This window comes from Myripristis murdjan, chromosome 3, assembly GCF_902150065.1.
Source record: "Myripristis murdjan chromosome 3, fMyrMur1.1, whole genome shotgun sequence".
NCBI classification, from domain to species: Eukaryota; Metazoa; Chordata; class Actinopteri; order Holocentriformes; family Holocentridae; genus Myripristis; species Myripristis murdjan.
In genome coordinates this window covers 32,859,019-32,876,945 of record NC_043982.1, presented here as the reverse complement: position 1 = coordinate 32,876,945, position 17,927 = coordinate 32,859,019, and the positions used below count along the sequence as shown (strand labels likewise).

The window sequence follows — 17,927 nt, the reverse complement described above, 5'->3', positions numbered from 1 at the left end:
AATGTATTCATATGGGGCAAGTGTCAAACCAATCACTGGATCACCAAAACACGCTACATATTATAATCTGTAGCGCTGATGACAATATAGCAGGTCTTCATCTTTCACCTAACACAGAGTTTTCTTGTATGATTAGCTGACCCTATCTTCATGGCTCTACTATGCACAGCAGACCCACACTAAAGCCATTCCCAGCAAAAGGAGTAGTTACTGCTCTCTGGTGGAATTGCAAGTCAACCAGAGTCAGTCTGTTTGGAAGTGGTGACTGAACTGTAATTTGCTGTTTAGTCTAATAGTTTGGACATGTGCTTAAATAAAAGCAAATTTCATCAAATCATTAGTAATTTCATTAGTTCTCTATAAAATAAGTCAAGTCTCACACAGATGGGCTTTTTTGTTTGTAGTGATAAATATAAAGTAACCTTCTTACTCCACTGATATCTCTCAATGGGCCTGGATGCTCATGACTTGTTCTACAAGTTTATTTTAAGCCTGCTTTCCGAGGAAAAAAGTTGCCATCACGCATATATGGTCAGATTGTTGTTATTCGGGTTTTTATTTTGTCATCCACACTCGTGTCCAGAGCTCCCACATCAGACAGGCCTTCCTTCTCTGTCGACACAGCCTCACGCTTCCCGCAGGAACACCAGCAGTCTCTTGTTGTGTGCTGTGAAATTTCTCGTTCTTCTTCTTGTCGCCTCTCTGTCTCTTGTTCATTTGCTGTCCTCCCTTCCATTTGCTAGTGCTCAGTATCTGTATATTCTGACTCAAATAAATGTCCTTGGCCACTGAAGTGGAAATGTTTCTCTGCAAATTCGAAATCAGGCAGGTATCCTGCTATGTTTTCAATAATCCTTCATCACCTGCTGGGGAAGCACATGTGCACTGGAGGCTGCACTTCTTTTACAAACAGAAAGTGAAACTAAACTCAAAAGTAACACAAGACAGACGTATTTCTGAACAGTGTAATTATAGACACCCACCTTTGTATGACAAGCAACCCAAGTGTGAAAACATGTTCTTGGTGGCTCAATGAAGGTTTGGACACTTGCCCCATGGAAATACATTGTAGATCATGGAGGAGGTAAACTACAGCTTTTCGGCACTCTGGAACAAAGGGTTTCATTACAGCTGATCATTGTAGTTGGAAACTATGGGAAAATGAGCACCCAGCTTGACTTTGAGCAGAACTGTCCTTTAAAGATGAGCTAATAATGACCCTATCATATAGCAGCAGCTCTCAGATGATCTGGTCTGATAATCTGCAGGTTTATTCTGAGTGGACTGCAGTTGTGCAGCTCCACTTGGCCAAAAAAAAAAAAAAAAAAAAAAATTGGATCCCTGAATTCAGTTGCTGTTGCATGGCTTTTTATTTTGTTGGGTTTTAAGCCTCCAATACACTTTCTTGGTTCTTTTTGTGTAAAAACAGTGCATGAAAGCATTATGAATTACTGCACTTTCCTTTTTGCGGACCATGACTTAATAACTAAGAACAAATGTGGTGCGTGGAGCTGGACAAGTTGAAAACCACTGCTTTAAGGTGTATTTTGTGTACTCTGGTATCACTAACTATATATTGAGCACATTCCTGTAATATTCCAGTCTTACTGTGTATATAGGTTTGTAATTTGGAATTTGCATAGCATCCTTCTGAAACTGATTGTTGGGTTGCCATAGATCTTTTTCCTGGATGTTTTTCAAAAAATCTTAAGTATCAAATAGTGAATGAATGACAGAGTAGAACACTTTTATCTGGATGAAAAGTAATATTGTGATGGATGCTACACATGAGAGTAGAAGGGAGGCGTGTGGTGAATGAAGATGCCCTACTTAGAGAGGAGGGAACCCAGACCCCAGCTTAAGCTGACTAGTAATTAGAAATTGAAGTCTAAAGCCTCTTTTCCGAGGAAACAGAGAGAAAGTAGCAGTTAAATGGTTGCATTTCAGCCATTTTATAAGAAACTGAAACAAGAGGCTGTATGCATCAAATTAATCAAAATCCTTTAGGTCCTTATATAAAAAAAATACATTTTAGGGAAGGATTTTTATTGCACAAACATCACAGCGAACGGTTATAATTTCAAATAATGATACCATAGGTAATTAAAAACCATCGGAAAGCACAATATTGTCACCATAAACTCACTGATGCATACTACAGACACACAAAATGGCATATAGAATTAATATTGGAAAACTATAGCATTTTTTTTTCAGTTATTCCTCACAAAATGTGATCCTAACCAAACTCTGACATTTTAGCTTTTTCTAACGCAAAGGATAGAGTATGTCTACAAATTAATCCATAACATACTGTTTTTGTCTCCAAAGCAAAACAGCTACACAACACACACAGCGTATTTCACCCAATTGTAAAGACCGTGTCCCATCTGGGAAGATTGTTGTTGCTGTTGTTGCTGGATATTATTAAATAAAACTGCCTATACAGTAGATGGGAGGTAACAGTGTGAACTATTGAATTTCTATTCAGAGACATGAACAAGGTGATGAAATTAATGTATTCCATTTGCCAGTGCTTGGGACACGGGAATCTCCCTGGAGACCACCTCAAGAACCACAGGACAAACACTCTGGACATTCTGTGGCACTATGTAGAAAATGTATAATGATTTTGCTTTTTTTTTTTTTTTTATCTCATATGATATCAGTGGTCCTGCATTACTCTTAAATGCCCTTTTCACCAACAAAGAATCAGTTTGGTTCTGATTCGTGCGCCAAATTTTGCACCATTGCTTGCATTTCCACCAAATATTGGTTAGTTCCTGATCTGAAAAGTGAGTTCTCAGGTGGAACCAGAAAACTGTCGTTCTCAAGTGCAAACCCAGTGGGTGTGTATTAGTCTACAAGGAAAGATAGAGGTAACTACCAAGAAAACTTTGTGGTCGGGTTAAAAATAGTGGTTAAAAATGTTTTTGCCGACACTAAACAGAGATTCTGTCACACTTGCGTACATGTCTGCAAATAAAAACATTTTATGTACCATTTCTGGTGCACATACTCAGGCGGGGACACTGTGGTCATGTGCTGCCAGTGTATTTATTTCTGTTGTGCACGCCCTCCATCAGTGATGCAGTGGTTCCACTCCAAAAAGTGGTCGACATGCAGACTCGTTCCTTAGTTTGCACCTTGGTTCCAAGAATCTTGAACCGAACCAGTCTGAGAGCCTGAACTGTTTTGGTTGGAAAAGGCATATTAGGGAGTCTGATGACATGCCTTTGGTTCTTGTGCGGTTCTTTACTTAACTGGTGCTTTATCACTTTACCAATACATCAGGGTGATTGCGTCCATATCTCCCTACTCCTGTGTTAACAAAAAATTTCTTTTGCTGCTATGTTTTTATTTTGCAATCTATTTGCTTATGGTGTTTATTCAAACATTTCATTGATTTTTTTGTTCTTATAATAATTTTTATATTTTTTGCGCAGTAATTTAAAAAAAAAATCTGCACATATCAGCTTTTGGCAGTTTTAATTCAACAGCGGAGTCATTATCGGTCCTCAAAAACCCAGCTTTATTTTGTTGTTGACTTTAGTAATTAATGTATTGGTTTTGACTGTATATTTTAAACCACAGTATCTCCATATCATTCCCATAGAGCCTATAGTGTGTCTGTGGTACTTAATAGTGACTTCATGGTAACTTTATTGGAGTTAATTTCTAACCACTATCAGCATAATATTCCAGTTGGAACTTTACTGTCTTTGGCACTTCCTAAATAGTGAGTCTGTAAATTAATGACCTCGAGTTAGGGGTCATTATGCCAATTTGGGAAACCACTGGTCTACCATTTGCGTCCATTGACTTTAAGTGACAACAGGGCAGCCCTTTTCCCTTCATCTTCTCCCGGCAATGTCTAAGAAAGAGAGGGAGGGCAGGAGAACGAAGTTTATCCACGCCGTGAAAACAGGCACAAACAGCTTACTCATGCCTCCAGATGCTGTCTGAATTTATCCTTTGATTTGCTGACCACCAGTCTTTTTAAAAGACATCGTAACTTTAGAAATGACACAACGACAGCAGAGCCTGTGGACGAGGCCAACTTGTGCGGGATAGGGGAGGACCGAGAATAACGTGAACTAGTAGACCGGGGAGAAGCCGCTAAACGTGGAGTTTGGTGGTGCCTTTGTAGTTGACATCACTTTAACATAAGTGTTGTGTCAATTTTAGCGATTTGCGTATGTTAGCGACGAAATGCAAAGATTTACTCAGCAAGCCGCCCCCTTGTAGTGAAGTTGGTACGGCCCACAGCTCCTTTTGGTGGCTTCAGCGTCGGAACTGGAGCACAACATGTTGGAGACTGTACCCGTGTTGTTCCTCTTAGAGTAACTTTTGCAAAATCCCAGTTGTTTCATTATCACACGTAAGACGAGGGGGGGCAGAGAAGGGTTCAACTCAGTCATGCTGTGAGAGTAGCCCGAGAGTCGGAGCGTGTTTTATAAGCCCGTTTAAGAGCGAATATTGAAGTCTGAAAGAAGGAAGGGAAGCCCGGCGGAGAGGCGAGAGAAAAGGGGGTCCAAGATGCAGCTGGTCGCGGTGCTCTGGAGCGCCCTGATAACTTTGCTGCTCTTCTACAGTCCAGGTAAGGGAACGACGGCAAAATGACCTTGCTCGCACACGGGAAAGTGGACTTCAAAGTGCATAGAAACGCGTCTTAAGGTGCACGGATTTATTTTGCACACCCAGCGGTGTTTTCATTTATCCTTATCAGCACCGTCAGTTGGTTTGATTTGCGCAGGCAAACCACTGAACTCATCAGCCGACAACTTTTTGTCTCATAACGCACGGATAGTCGGAGAAGCAAAAGCGTATGAACTGTATTGGGAAATATTTTCCCACAGTTTTTTTTGTTTTTTTTTCCAGCTTGTTTGACAACATGCTTATTGTTTGAGGCAGTGCGAGTGTTGAACCCGATAGTTCTGGGCTCTACACATCACCTTACTCTATTACACTGAATGAACTTATTTAGTAAAAGTCTCTATTTTGACACTTTTTGCTTTTTGCTCTCCAAGAATTTTAACTGGTCTTTCCTTGCTAATTAGTGTATTTATTTCTGTCACTGGGAATGGGTAGCCTATTGTATGGAAGATATATGACTACCATATACTGTGTATATGGTATGGGTATTGAGCTGGGTATATGGGAACTGAATATGGGTATATGGGTATTGAATGACAGGTACAAGAATATGGTTATTGTATGAGGATGTATGGGTACTGAGTGGGGTGGTAGCCTGTATTTACCATATATGTCTAATTAGCCTACCTGATGTCCTGTCTGGTGTCCAGCCTGATTACACTGAGGCAAATACCCAGTAACCCTGCTTGATCTGGGAATAAAATGACGCTGGGCGATATGGGCAAAATCAAATATCACAACATCTTTGACCACATAGGTTAATTCCTATATTGTGATAACATTGTAGGAATGACTGTTGGTGCTTTCATAAGGTATTTACATACAAGAGATTTTTGCTAAACAATGTGGAAATGATGATCAAGCAGGTAGAGAAAAATAATACACTAACTAAAACAGTCTAATAAGTTCCGGAAACTGAAATTCTCTGCTATAATGCAGCCTTTTAAACCAGGAAAAGACATCAGTTTTGGTGTATTGCAATACTGATGATATCTAGTTTCATATCACAATATGGACAAGATATCATTGGGTTATATCACCCAGTCCTAGAATAAAGTATTGCATACTGAATCTTAAATCACTCAAAATGATGACAAAGTATTGTTCAGTATTGGTCCCCAGCTGGCAGAGAATGGGAGACAAAATGTCAAATTATTTCTGGTAAGGCTTTTGTGTTTTTCAGTGCCTTAAGCCAATAGAAAGTTCAATACAGTTTCTTAAGCACGCTTTGGACTCGGCTTCTCCTTTTAAATGGCCTGAGCTGACTGGAATTAAAGCTGCTTAGTATCGGAGGATGCAGTCTTTGTTTTTGTATTTCATTCTTGTTTCACATAGGTGGCATTTAAAAACACAGGAGCAAAACAGTGATTGTAATTTTTTTTTTTTTTTTTTTTTTTAAATGTACGATAGCCTTAGCCTACATCCTGTGTTTGCCCCCCACCCCCGCCCCACCCAAACCATAGAACTGGTAATCAGTTTGAGTGAGGTGATCCCCCCCCCCCTTTACAATGTTTTTTCAAACACCTTGTATTTACAACATGTTAGAACAGCCGCTGGAATGCAATCTTACTGAAGCTCTCTCAAAAGAAACGCTGCCTTAGCATCATGTGCACACACACACACACACACACACACGCGTGCATGTATGCACACACAACCACTGTGTCCTCTGACATGACATGAAGCGATTTATCTGACGGTATACCCAAAAGTACATCTGTAATTGGCTGGTTGTACCTCAGTAGGAGCTTGCAGTAATTGTGACAGACTCCTAAATGTCACCCAGAGACTGTCTCCAAAATGTCAGCCAGATAGGATTCAGTATCACATCGAAAACAAAAGGCCCCTTGGATGATCCGGAGCCTATTTTTAGTTTGGTCTTTCATCCTTTCAGATCTAGTTATCAGCGTCAGCCCCAGCCCTCCCCGTTATCTGGGCCGGGGGTCATGCTCACTTTGATTATAGACTTGTTCTATCATAAAGCAATTAAGTCTGCTGACCCCATATCTTGTCTTGGACACATCATTGTCTATTGTGCCTGGTCCGTTGTTGTTGGCATTTCGACTTTACCACACAACATACAGTGCGTTTTGACTGATATGATTTTTCAAAGCCAATACTGAAGCTGGTGATGGCCAATATTTTACACCGATCTTCAACATCGCTCCGATATGCATGATGGCTTTATGTGAAGTATTAATTCAATCAGTCTAAACCATAAATGCATAAATGAAATATGCAAAGAAAAATATCATGCCAGGTCTCAGAGACCGTTTTTCCGGAGCATTGGTTAGAGAGGAACCTGCATCATATCAGAAGAGGATGACACTCACTGACTGAATGTAGACCTTTTATCATTGCAAAGTGATATCAGTTTAATCTTAACATATAGGCTCATTTTTATATTGAATTATGTCTTATAAGATATGCAATATGGATTAATAAAGATTATGGCTAACTGATTAATCTGGCCAGTATCTGACATTTTGAGATAATTTACATCAGCCAATATCTATACTTGCAAGGCCCACACTTTATTTTTCACTTGTAATATTTTTTCCATGTTTTTATTTTGATTACCTGTGGACATGTATTTAGTTGATACATTTTGTTATTTAAAATCAGTGCTTTGCAGACAGTGCAAAGTGCAGATCTACTTAAACAGAGACTATGCAGACAGTAACATTAGTGTTAAACAAAAAAAAGGTTCATTTAAATGCAGCAGTTTTGTTTAGCATTTGTTATCATTGTTATGATGTTATGATGTTATCATCATTAGTATGATTAAATTGTTGTATTTTATCAGATGCAAAAACACCACCACCAATAACATGATATTGGCATTATATATCAGCCGTCGGCCAACCTGCTGTGTGTGTTTTTGTGTGTGTCTGCGCGTGCGTGTGCATGTGTGCTCGTATGTATACCTGAGAGTGTGCATGAGAGTGTGAGAGGTCAAGATGTCATCTCAGCAAAGTCTAGTGGCCTTGTAGTAATGGGCTGAGTTGGACTAATGGCATCTTAGGGAGAGTGTTATACAGTGTAATGATGTGCTCTGGGAACAGGATGGCCCTTATTGTGGCACTAATAAAATCCCCTGCTCTGAATTCCCTTCTGGACCCCCCTCATTTACAAATCAACTATTGATTGGGGTACACGTCTCAGAGGTTGAGTCCGGAGCTCTGGTATTGTTCCAGCCCTGCGACGTGGGCCACCAGGCTGAAGAGACCAAAGACATAATGGCCCATTAGAGAAACACAAAGATTAAATCACATGTTGTATTTAGAGTAAAGCAGCACTGACGGAGATTGAGTACAATCAAATGTTGTAGGGATGGAATTTTTCTCAGCAGAATTGAATAGAAGGGCCCAGAGACGGTGCTGTACAAACCGGACAGCCAGGCGAGTGTCCAAAAGTTCCTTTTCCTCGAATGCAGCTGATTGGTTTTGGCTGCTGCACCAGAGGGAAAAAAGAAAAAAGAAACGAGACGATAAAAGTGGAGCGCAAAGAAAGGGCGTGATAATTGGAGGGGAAACTGAAAAGACAGTTAAAAGTTGGCAAACAAGGAGACATAAAACAAACATAGGAGACTATGGTTTGAGATGAGGGTGAAGAGTTGAAGGGTTTATTCTGGCCGTATTAATTCTCTGTTCTGCACTTTGGTTCAAGTTGCTGCTGGCCTCTGTGCCCTTCCCTGCTTAGTGTATCCCTCTGTTCAGATTGATTAGTCCCCTGACACTGCCTCCTTTAGCCTGAACAAGCACACACACACGCACACACACACACACATACATACACATACACAAACACTCACGTACACTATAGCATTGCCCTTTTTAGACAGTTTGCAGGCTTGGGTGTAACTACCCAGCGAGCATTAGAATGTAAATTTATGCTTTAGTCTTGCAAAATAGTTCCCACAACACATTTGATTTAGTGTTCTCTGAGTAATTATGTTGGTATTAATGGTGTCGCAATGTTATTACTTACGAATAACTAGCCTACAAACAGATTTATTGCTTGCCTCGAGTTGTTTTTGGTACCGATTCCACACCATAGGCAATTGATGCTTCCTCTGACGGGGCATGACTGTGAGGAGGAAGTGGCAGCAGCTTAGTACTAAGTAATGGGAGTCCTGTACCTTTGCCTCCTTGGTTTGACAGTTTTTGCATATGCACATTCACCTCACAATTTAGCGATTTTCTTTTTGAGCTCAACCTCTTTAGAGGCTTGAGGAAGGGAGAGAATGTTCTGTTAATGGATCTGGGATCTCGGTTGTCGTGTTGGATGAGTATATCTGATTTTGGAGCCTAAATGTCCATAATTGAGTGGTGGTGGGGTGTGTGTGTGTGTATATGTGTGTGTGTGTTTGTATATGCCCTCCTCTGGTTTAGCTGGTTAGGTCGGTGTCGGCCAGGCTTTTGCTTTCACCAGGGGAAAGCAGAATGGGCCACCTGATACCCCCAGTGTGCCTGTGTCTCTGCTGAAGGGATGGAATTGCACCTCCAAGGTAGCAGTAGAGGTAACCTATGATTACTTGATTCTCCCCCCACCCCCCTTCTCCCACCCTGAGGGTCGGTGTTTCTCTCGAGTTCGGGATGGGGGTTGTAGGGGTAGGTACACACTGCAGACTTAGGCACATCGTATGGATTGATATCAGTGCTCCCCCCCAGCCCCCCACCCTCCTGTCCTCCTCGTATTCCTCCACCTTCCCATAAATCACCTGGCTCCCTGCAAGACTCCAAGACTCTCTTCTTGGGAGGGGGGGGTTCTAGTTTCAGAACATGAAGCCACCGCTCCAGGGCCACTTTGAATTCTGTTTGCTAATGTATGTCACACACATCAACTTTGAGCACACACAAGCAAACAAACAGCGTCAACCCCCAGTGTCCCCCAGGACACAGAGTTTTAGGCAGTACAATGGAAGAAAAAAAATACATGGTAGATATTTTTGCTAAGGTTTACATTTGCTCAACAATTTGGGGCCGGACCCCATGCAAACTTATTCACTTTCTCCAGAGTCAGCGTCAAGTAGTTTGCTGCAAAATTGGAAAATCAGTCACGTAACTGAGCACTCCCTATAATCTCCAACCAAATGGAACCCAAGAGAGCAAAGACAAAGAAAAGATCCTCTAAAACAAAAAGGGGACGTCCTTTATCCTGCAGATACGGGCCATTTGTAAACATAGAAAACCCAAGAAAACTGTCGTTCATCCAACATTGTGTCTGAAAAGTTGACATTTTGTTTTAGGCTGAGGCTTGAGGAAAAGTGATGAGTTCTCCAGAATCGACAGGGTTCATCCTCAAAGGAGCACGAGTGCGCTCACCAAATTTCATAGCAATCTGCCCAGTAGATTTCAAGATACAGTATGCCGTGTAGGAGTTCAGTGTTGTGCGAAAGTTTGGATGAACCAGTGTGGCCATCCTTAGGCCCCGCCTGCGAGCAGGACAAAAACAATGTACCATATTATGTGTTTTTTTTTTTTTTTTTTTCTGCATTGTCTGCCATTTTAGAAATATCGTGATGTAAAATTTTAGGCCATATCGCCCACCAGAGGCTCTGCACTGAAGAGGACATCTATCGTTTTTAGGCCATGTAGTATGAATCCAGCTTCCTCAGGGGTTACAGATTATTGGAGGCTGCAGAGGCTGTAATAAACTCTAGTTCTCTCTCTCTCTCTCTCTCTCTCTCTCTCTCTCTCAGTGGGGGACTGCTGTAGAGGACAGATAGATAAGCAGGGCTGGAGACTCGCTGTCTGAACACATCTCACAGGAGGGGGCAGGGACACAAAGACATTTTGAAGGACACACACGCATAGAGATCCATAGTAACTTAATTCTTTAGTCGCTTCACTCCTGTCTCTTTGACTTAAGGGGAAAGCTTTCGTGGGGATCTCGATGACGCACTTCTTGTCTCTGTCTCCTTTTGTCTCTCAACAGCATGACAGTGAGGAGAATTGAATTCTGGTCTAGCCTTTCTCCTCTGTGTGAGCGAGAGATGAAGACATCAGTGTGAAATGACTGAGGCACTGGTGTATTGTTGGGACAAAAGGCCTCTCTCAATCCACAAATGTGTTTTCAGCTGAACATTAAAATTAAGCCACTTATTCTTGCATATTGTCACGGTAGCCAAAACATGATTGGATCGTTCTTGCAGACAAAAACTAGACATTAGTCTGATGTCTGTGAGTCTGTCTCTCTCTGGTTCAATCTCCTATTCTTTCTCTCACTTGAAATGAGATAAAAAGGTACTGTGGGACTAATGCACATGCACAGGCGACGTGAAGTTGAGTTTTGTGAATGAGTAACAGAAACATCCTAAAACAAACAGAAACATCTCAACTATCTGTCAGTAGAAATGTTTCCCCATGACATCATTTCATATTTTAGGAGGGGGGAAGAGGGCGATGGGAGATAGTTTAGCTACATCTTCCTGTCAGTCAGTTGTCGTCATGATCAGGCGGTTGTAGCCTGATTAATTTGTCAAATGTATTGAAAATGATTTTTTTGTTAGAGACAAAATCATTGTACTGCACTGTTTTGCATTTTAGATGCCCAAAAAAGTTCTTGAATTGGTACAGGGAACCTGGTGTTAAGTTACATATCTGCCACCTTGGAGGTACAGTTACATTTTAATTAACAGCAAGAGTCCTCACTATCAAGAATTAAACTGAAATTAAACAAGTACTGTTTCTGGCCGAAATGCATTCCCAACAGGAAGTAGCAACACAGTATGGGACAAAATGAGCCACCATGAGGAAGGCTCTGGGATTTGTTGGACGTGCTTAGGCTACTGTAGGCCTGTGCTTGCTCCAAATAAAACTTTAAATCAACTTGATCCTAATTTTCCCTACTTTCATGTTCCCATTTGAGTCTCTTACACCAGGCTTCATTTTAATTTACCACAAAAATTTGCTCAGGGAATTTTCATCAGCAGTGGATTCAGTCCATCACCAATCCCCAATCTGTTCATCTACCTGACCTTAATGGGTGGTGAGTTTTAGTACTCCATCCGCTAGGCTCTGGATGGGTACTCAAGCAAGGGGTCCATGGGTGACAGGATAGCTGAAGCACCCCTCCTCCTCCTCGGTATCTGTACAGTAGACGGAAAGCAGATTGGGTGAGAGGTCAATGTATAAATAACTCCAAAGACAGGGAGAGACAGACAGGGCTCTTCACTAACTGGCCTGGCCCCACTTCCACACCAAGGTCATGGGGTAAACATTGTGTGTGTGTGTGTGTGTGTGTGTGTGTGTGTGTGTGTGTGTGTGTGTGTGTGTGTGTGTGTGTGTGTGTGTGTGTTTCTATGTGCATACATGCTTTCATGTTTTCTGTTACACTGCATGGCTACTGACAAAGATACCCTCCTTTCTAAACAGCCACATGGAAAAAGGGGGGTGTTGTCTAGTAATTTGTGTGAGGGCTAGGACACACAAATGCTTTTGTTTTTCTGCCTCAGATTCTTCATTAGTTCACCAGCTTTGGCCAAAGAGAGCACACACATGCGCGCGCACGCACGCACACACCCACACCCACACACCAAAACACCAAATGCACTTCCTCCTTTCTTTTTTCCTCCTGAGGTACTTTCTTAATTTGAGGTTTTCTGCCATATAATTGTCATTAATTTCTAATTGTGATTATACTTTTCTTACTTACCTGTTTTTGTATTCCTTTCCACTGCTGTGCTCCTGCTCAGCACCTCACTTTTTTACTCCATGGTTTACCATCTTTATTCCCCCCCATCCCCCTCTACTTTCCTCAACCCCCACCTTTTGCACACCAGGGTCCTGCAGACGGTGCCTCACAGCTGTCTCTTAGATTGCCACCAAAAGGTGCTGGAATGAAGGCTTTCACACCTCCCTCACCATGCCTGCATACACACACATCCTATGCATGCACAAGTTCAGGAATGCACATACACATGCATACTCGGGCACACGTAGCTTCCATTTGAAGCTGCAGACAAGATTAGAGTGTGATATAATTTGACTTGAAGACCCCACGCATTTCCGCCAACACATTCTCATCAACACAAACTAGAACGGGATTGTTCTGTAACACATTGCCAAACACACTCTGGATGTTCATACCACTAGCCACGAGACTGATCACTCGCTCAGGGGTTAGAGGCTTTGATTTTCGTCTATGAAAATTAAGCACATTGTGTGTTTTTTTTTTTTTTTTCATTCTTATTTCCTGTTGTCTTTCATAATGTTACATCATTGTTATGAATTGACATAGCTAGCTAACAAGTGCAAATGTGCAAAGGTTGAAAGCAAAACAGACACTGACTTCAGAGCATAGTGTTATTCCCATTGATGGATACAATCATTCTCCAAGTATCATTTTGAATTGTTCATTCCTGTGTTATTTCAAATAGAATTTGAAGAGAGCTAGGAAGCTTTGAGTGGCTGCAATAAACTTTTTCTTGTAAGTAGGGAAGAGCAGGCATCTAATTCTCTCTCCCTCTCTCTCTCCCTCTCTCCCTCTCTCTCTCACTCACACACACACAGGCACACACTTACCCCAAGGAAGCACCTGCTAGGCATCACATGTCATTTTAGCTGGTGAAACCAGGAGAAGGCATGCTGCATTGCCTATCTAGTTGAAAATACTTGTATAGCATTCTTGAACCCTAGACACAGTCTGTCTCTCTCTCTCTCTCTCTCACACACACACACACACACACACACACACACACACATACACACAAAGACACAAAAACACACAACTGTTTTAATGCCACACAACTTGCAAAGACCACAGGTTCTACTAAATGTTTGGCATTAATGATACAGTGCTAGACAGGATAGCTGATAGCTTTGTTATCCAGTGGAAAAAGGGGGTATCCAAGCAGCTGAGATTTACTTTCTCACCGGAATTATCTAAGTGTCGTCAGATACACACACACATACATGCACACACACACACACACACACACACACACACACGCATGCATGCAGCAGAGATTGCCTGCAGGCTTGTATGATCTCAGAGTGCCTTTGCCCTTCTAGAGTGACATCTCACTTTTGTCCCCTCAACATTGACGCGCAGTGATGTCACCTCAAGTGTGAGAGCGGAAACCTAACTCTGGATTACACACACAGTGCATGTCCTGAGGTGGTGTGCTTGCCTCACAGCTAGTTGTTGATGTAGGTGAAGTGCCTGTGTAATTCATACTTTAATACTTCACAAAGGAATATGTGCTGCTCCGTCCTCTTCCTCCCTGAGCCATCTTTCTCCCTGCTTGTTCTTCTTTAGTTCTCGCACCCATCTCACACCCTTTCCCCCACTTATTTCTCCACATTCTCTTTCAATGGACCCTTACCCTGCAGGCACTAAATCAATTAGATTTAGGACAAGAGAAATGGAGGTGGTAGTGGTAGTGCTGGTGGTGGTGGTGGGGGGCGGGTCTTCATTAAACAAACAGTAAGGGCTTTGGAGGCCCCATTGAGGCCTGGAGCTGGAGTGGGGACGCGACTGAAAGCGCTGCACTCCCTAATGAACTCGAGTGGCCCATAGAAGCGGGGCCTTTCACAGAAGCCAAGGAGGACAAAGTGTCAAAACAAGCCCAGCCCCTTGCCGTTCACAGGGGCTAAACACCGCCTTTTGACTCTGTGGAGTGTGGGCGTCTGAAGGGGAGGCCAGGCGGAGAAAGGAGGGGGAGGCAGAATGTACTTGTTAAAACAATGGCCTCTTAAATGAAGCACCCCTCCTTGCCTCTCGTCCTCTCTTTAGCTCCCCTGCTCCAACCTCCCTAACCCCCTCCTTGTATTGCCTCGACTTCCAATTAGACCTACTCTTGCACAAGCAGCTCAAAGCCCCATATATCGCAGTGCCTCAAAGGAGAGGCTTTGGAGTTGCGTCTCTGTTGCAGTGTTGCCTCTATGAAAGGTCTTAGTATTCAGAGGAGATCCCTGTTTGGGCTCCTCAAAGCACTCAATCTGCCACTGGGGACTTGTGTACCATCATGTCCTCTCCATTTGCCTCTCCTTCCCTCTTTCTGAGCCTCTCCACCCCCTCCATTCCCCTCCCTCTCGCCATCCCTCCTCCCTCAGCCAAAACTCTTTCTTCTGTTTGTGACCCCTTCATTGCTGCTCTATGCTTGGCTGCTCACCGGAGTAGGAATGGTGCCCACCCTAGCCCTGTGCAGCCAGGCCCAAGCGCTGCTTCGTCAGTTGTTTAGCCATGGATGAAAAGCGGAGACAAATATGTCTGTGGTTCAAAGTCCATCCCGGCAATTACAGTGACTGATTAAAGAGTTGGCCTCCACCGGCAGCTATGTATAATACTACAACTCCCACTCAGTGTTTCATAACACTACCTTCAGAACTTAACTCAACAGGGCCTGATAAGGGCCTGTTGCTGGATGAATTAACTGTTCACGGTGCAGTGATTTAGAGGAGCTGTTATAAAGGGCCCTGGCTTTAAGACTATGGTTTATAATAAACTGGGCAGACAAGTTGTAAGTCCGTGCCTTTGCTTTACTTTGGAAAAACGGCTGAAAACGGAGAGGGCAAGAAAAGTGTGAATGAAAGAATAGTTGAAGGCTCATCAGCTGGATTGTACCAAACTGCTTTAGGATGTCCTCTGTGTCTTCCAGAACTTACACCGAAGTAGCATGTCAACTCATCAGCTTCTGTCGTCATACTTGCATTCCCAGCATTATCTCTTAAGTGTGTGTCTGTCCTCTGTAGCCAAGTAGTACTGCATCATTTGACCCGTCTGCATGTAGGAGGTCAAACAAAAGCTTTATTGTTTCGTATTGTTTTAGGGGATGCTTATAGCTGCTAGGCTACTGAGAGAACCAAAGTGTCTTTTAAGCTTGGACTTCCCTGTCTTAATGCCATGAATAAAACAACCTTGAATGTATGACTTGGGTGACACCAAGTGTGTTGGCATGATTGCTCCTCAAAACGTTTGACCTGTTCAAACAGCTACCATAATTACTACTACATTTGCATCAAAAAATACTTAGTATTTTGCTGAAATTTGGTGAATTGGTAGCCCTCAGCTGAGAGATTTATTCACCAAATGCAGATCTTGGATGTCTGCCATTAGACAAGGGGTGTAACAGTTTATTTCCAAAACTGAAAACTGTGTTTCCCGGTCTTTGATTCACTGAACTTTGCATGTGTGGTGAATCATTGTTATTATTTTTCTTTTTATCTCCACAGGTCTTGCATGTAAAGATTTTTATTTAACATGTTGCAAAATTTCAGCTAACATATTCATAATGTACAACAATGAACATTGCTTTTCACTGATACCATTTGGCCTAATTACTCACTTTTCCTTGAGCTGCATATAAATTGCACAGCCTTTAATGTATAGTGGCAACTCATTTATTGTGTTGAATTGTCGGTATATGTATGAACAACAAATAAATAATAACTTCTGAGTCGTGAGTTAGCCTAAATGTACATTCCAATCAATGTGTCTGTTGGTCAGTTGCTTAACTTGTCACACTGATGGAGGTGTGTGGTGGTGTGTATGATTAACATTTGTTGAATATCCAATATGTGGAACTGGAAGCTCAGTCTCAGAACCCATTTTCTGACGATGATTTAGTTTCTGGGTGCAACGACCAATACTTTGGGGCCTCCGGTATAGCTGCTGGCTGCCTGCTTCCGTCTCCATTACCGTTTCCATTTCTGTGTCTTTTATTACACAAGTCGAATGTTTCCCCAAACGATATACAAACATTGATACTTTTGGCAGGTGTGTTAGGTCTAGACAAAATTTCGGCACATGCCTAAAACCGCCCTAACTACAAACAGCAACTACTCGCTCTGCAAACGGATATCAGAAAACTTCCGACCCCCGAAAGTTTGTCCCTTGTGCTCTGTTGAGTGTTTTCTAGTTTTGAATGTATTCAAAAAAGCCAATTTCACAGAAACCAAGGAGGACAAATTATCAAAACAAGCCCAGGCCCTTGCCGTTCAAAGGGGCTACACACTGTCTTTTGAGTCCAGTAATTGGATGTAAGCACATAAGAGATTTTTTTTCTTCTTCAGAATATGATCAGGAGGTACTATACTTGCAGCAACGAGAGAAGGGTAAAGAGAACGAATAATGAGTGATGTCGTGGATGGATGTTACAGTGGCTTTGCCTGAGGATAGCCACTCCCTGAGGCAGGAATTAGTTTGCATTTTGCCTTGAGGCAAACCTAGAGGGAGATGATAACAACAACAACATCCACAGTTTCCAGCAGAACCAGTGGGACCATCTGCTAGTTAGAACTGAACTGAACATTAGCCAGTTCCATCGTGTCTACATTAACTGGAACAGCATGATTGTCTGTTCTTCTTGTTAGGTGGTTATGTATGGAGTTTTTATTCTGAAGAGCACTTCTTCAGTTACTATTATATTGTATCTGTCACTGAGTGATAGCTCCCTCTATGTTGGGCAAAGTCCTTTGTCGGACATTGTCCTCATTCTCATTTAGCCCACATTAATTCCACAGAGCTTGTTCCAAATCGCAGTCAGTATCCAAAATGGTTTCTCTCGAAGGCTAGTTTCCGCTCCTCTGTGATTTTTGTCTATTAATGGCTTTTAACTGGGAGGCCTCAGCCTTCAGGGTCTGCTTACTATCATTGTCACACATGGTAAGGACACTGTATGCTCATATGAGGATAACTGTTTCTTGGAGAACGGTGAAGACCAGCCCTCCGAATTGCTGACCAATATAAAATAGGCAAGGGCTTGGTAGTTTTCTTAAAGCTAATTTGTACAATATGTCTGCATTGTTGACTGTTACTTAAGGAGAAGCGCCAAATTTTGGTAAGATAGTAAGACATGGCCCAGAAATTAAGTTTCGCGAAGTTATCCAGAGCATGTCAGGAGCTTCAGTTTAGGCTGGTGAAAGATCAGCATCAAGGCCTGTGTAACTGTTAACCGTGGTAACAGATATCGCCAATGATACCTGTTATCCATCTTACTTAGACGGGACAACTGCAAAAAAAAATCTATTACTTTGGAATGCCTAATTGCTCATTATGATGCTTTGCTTTGCTATCTGAGAGTGATTGTTACTTCTTACTTGTGATGTGACTGGGAATAGACCAGGCAGGGATGTTGTTGTCCACGACTGGAAGGGTGGTGCTGCTCAGAGATCCTGTCCAGGTGTTAGCCTGGGAGGGAGAGGAAATCTGGGGCATGGCTTAATCAGAACCAGGCCTGACCTCTAGGCTGGAGTAGCATGCATAGGGAAAGCCTCTGGTCAGTACCCAAACTGCCCTAGTTATCCTCATTCATTTGCTTTCCG

The 17,927-nt window shown here is 42.3% G+C and overlaps 1 protein-coding gene across 1 annotated transcript in view; it reads left to right on the top strand.

The window, feature by feature from the left end:
• The first annotated feature begins 4,324 nt into the window (after positions 1 to 4,324).
• lrp4 (low density lipoprotein receptor-related protein 4) overlaps positions 4,325 to 17,927 on the top strand; it is a 124,265-nt gene continuing 110,662 nt past the window's right edge. The window contains exon 1 of the mRNA XM_030079774.1: positions 4,325 to 4,600. Coding sequence (XP_029935634.1) covers positions 4,540 to 4,600 — 61 coding nt within the window. The 5' untranslated portion in view covers positions 4,325 to 4,539. The remainder of the gene's footprint in view (positions 4,601 to 17,927) is intronic.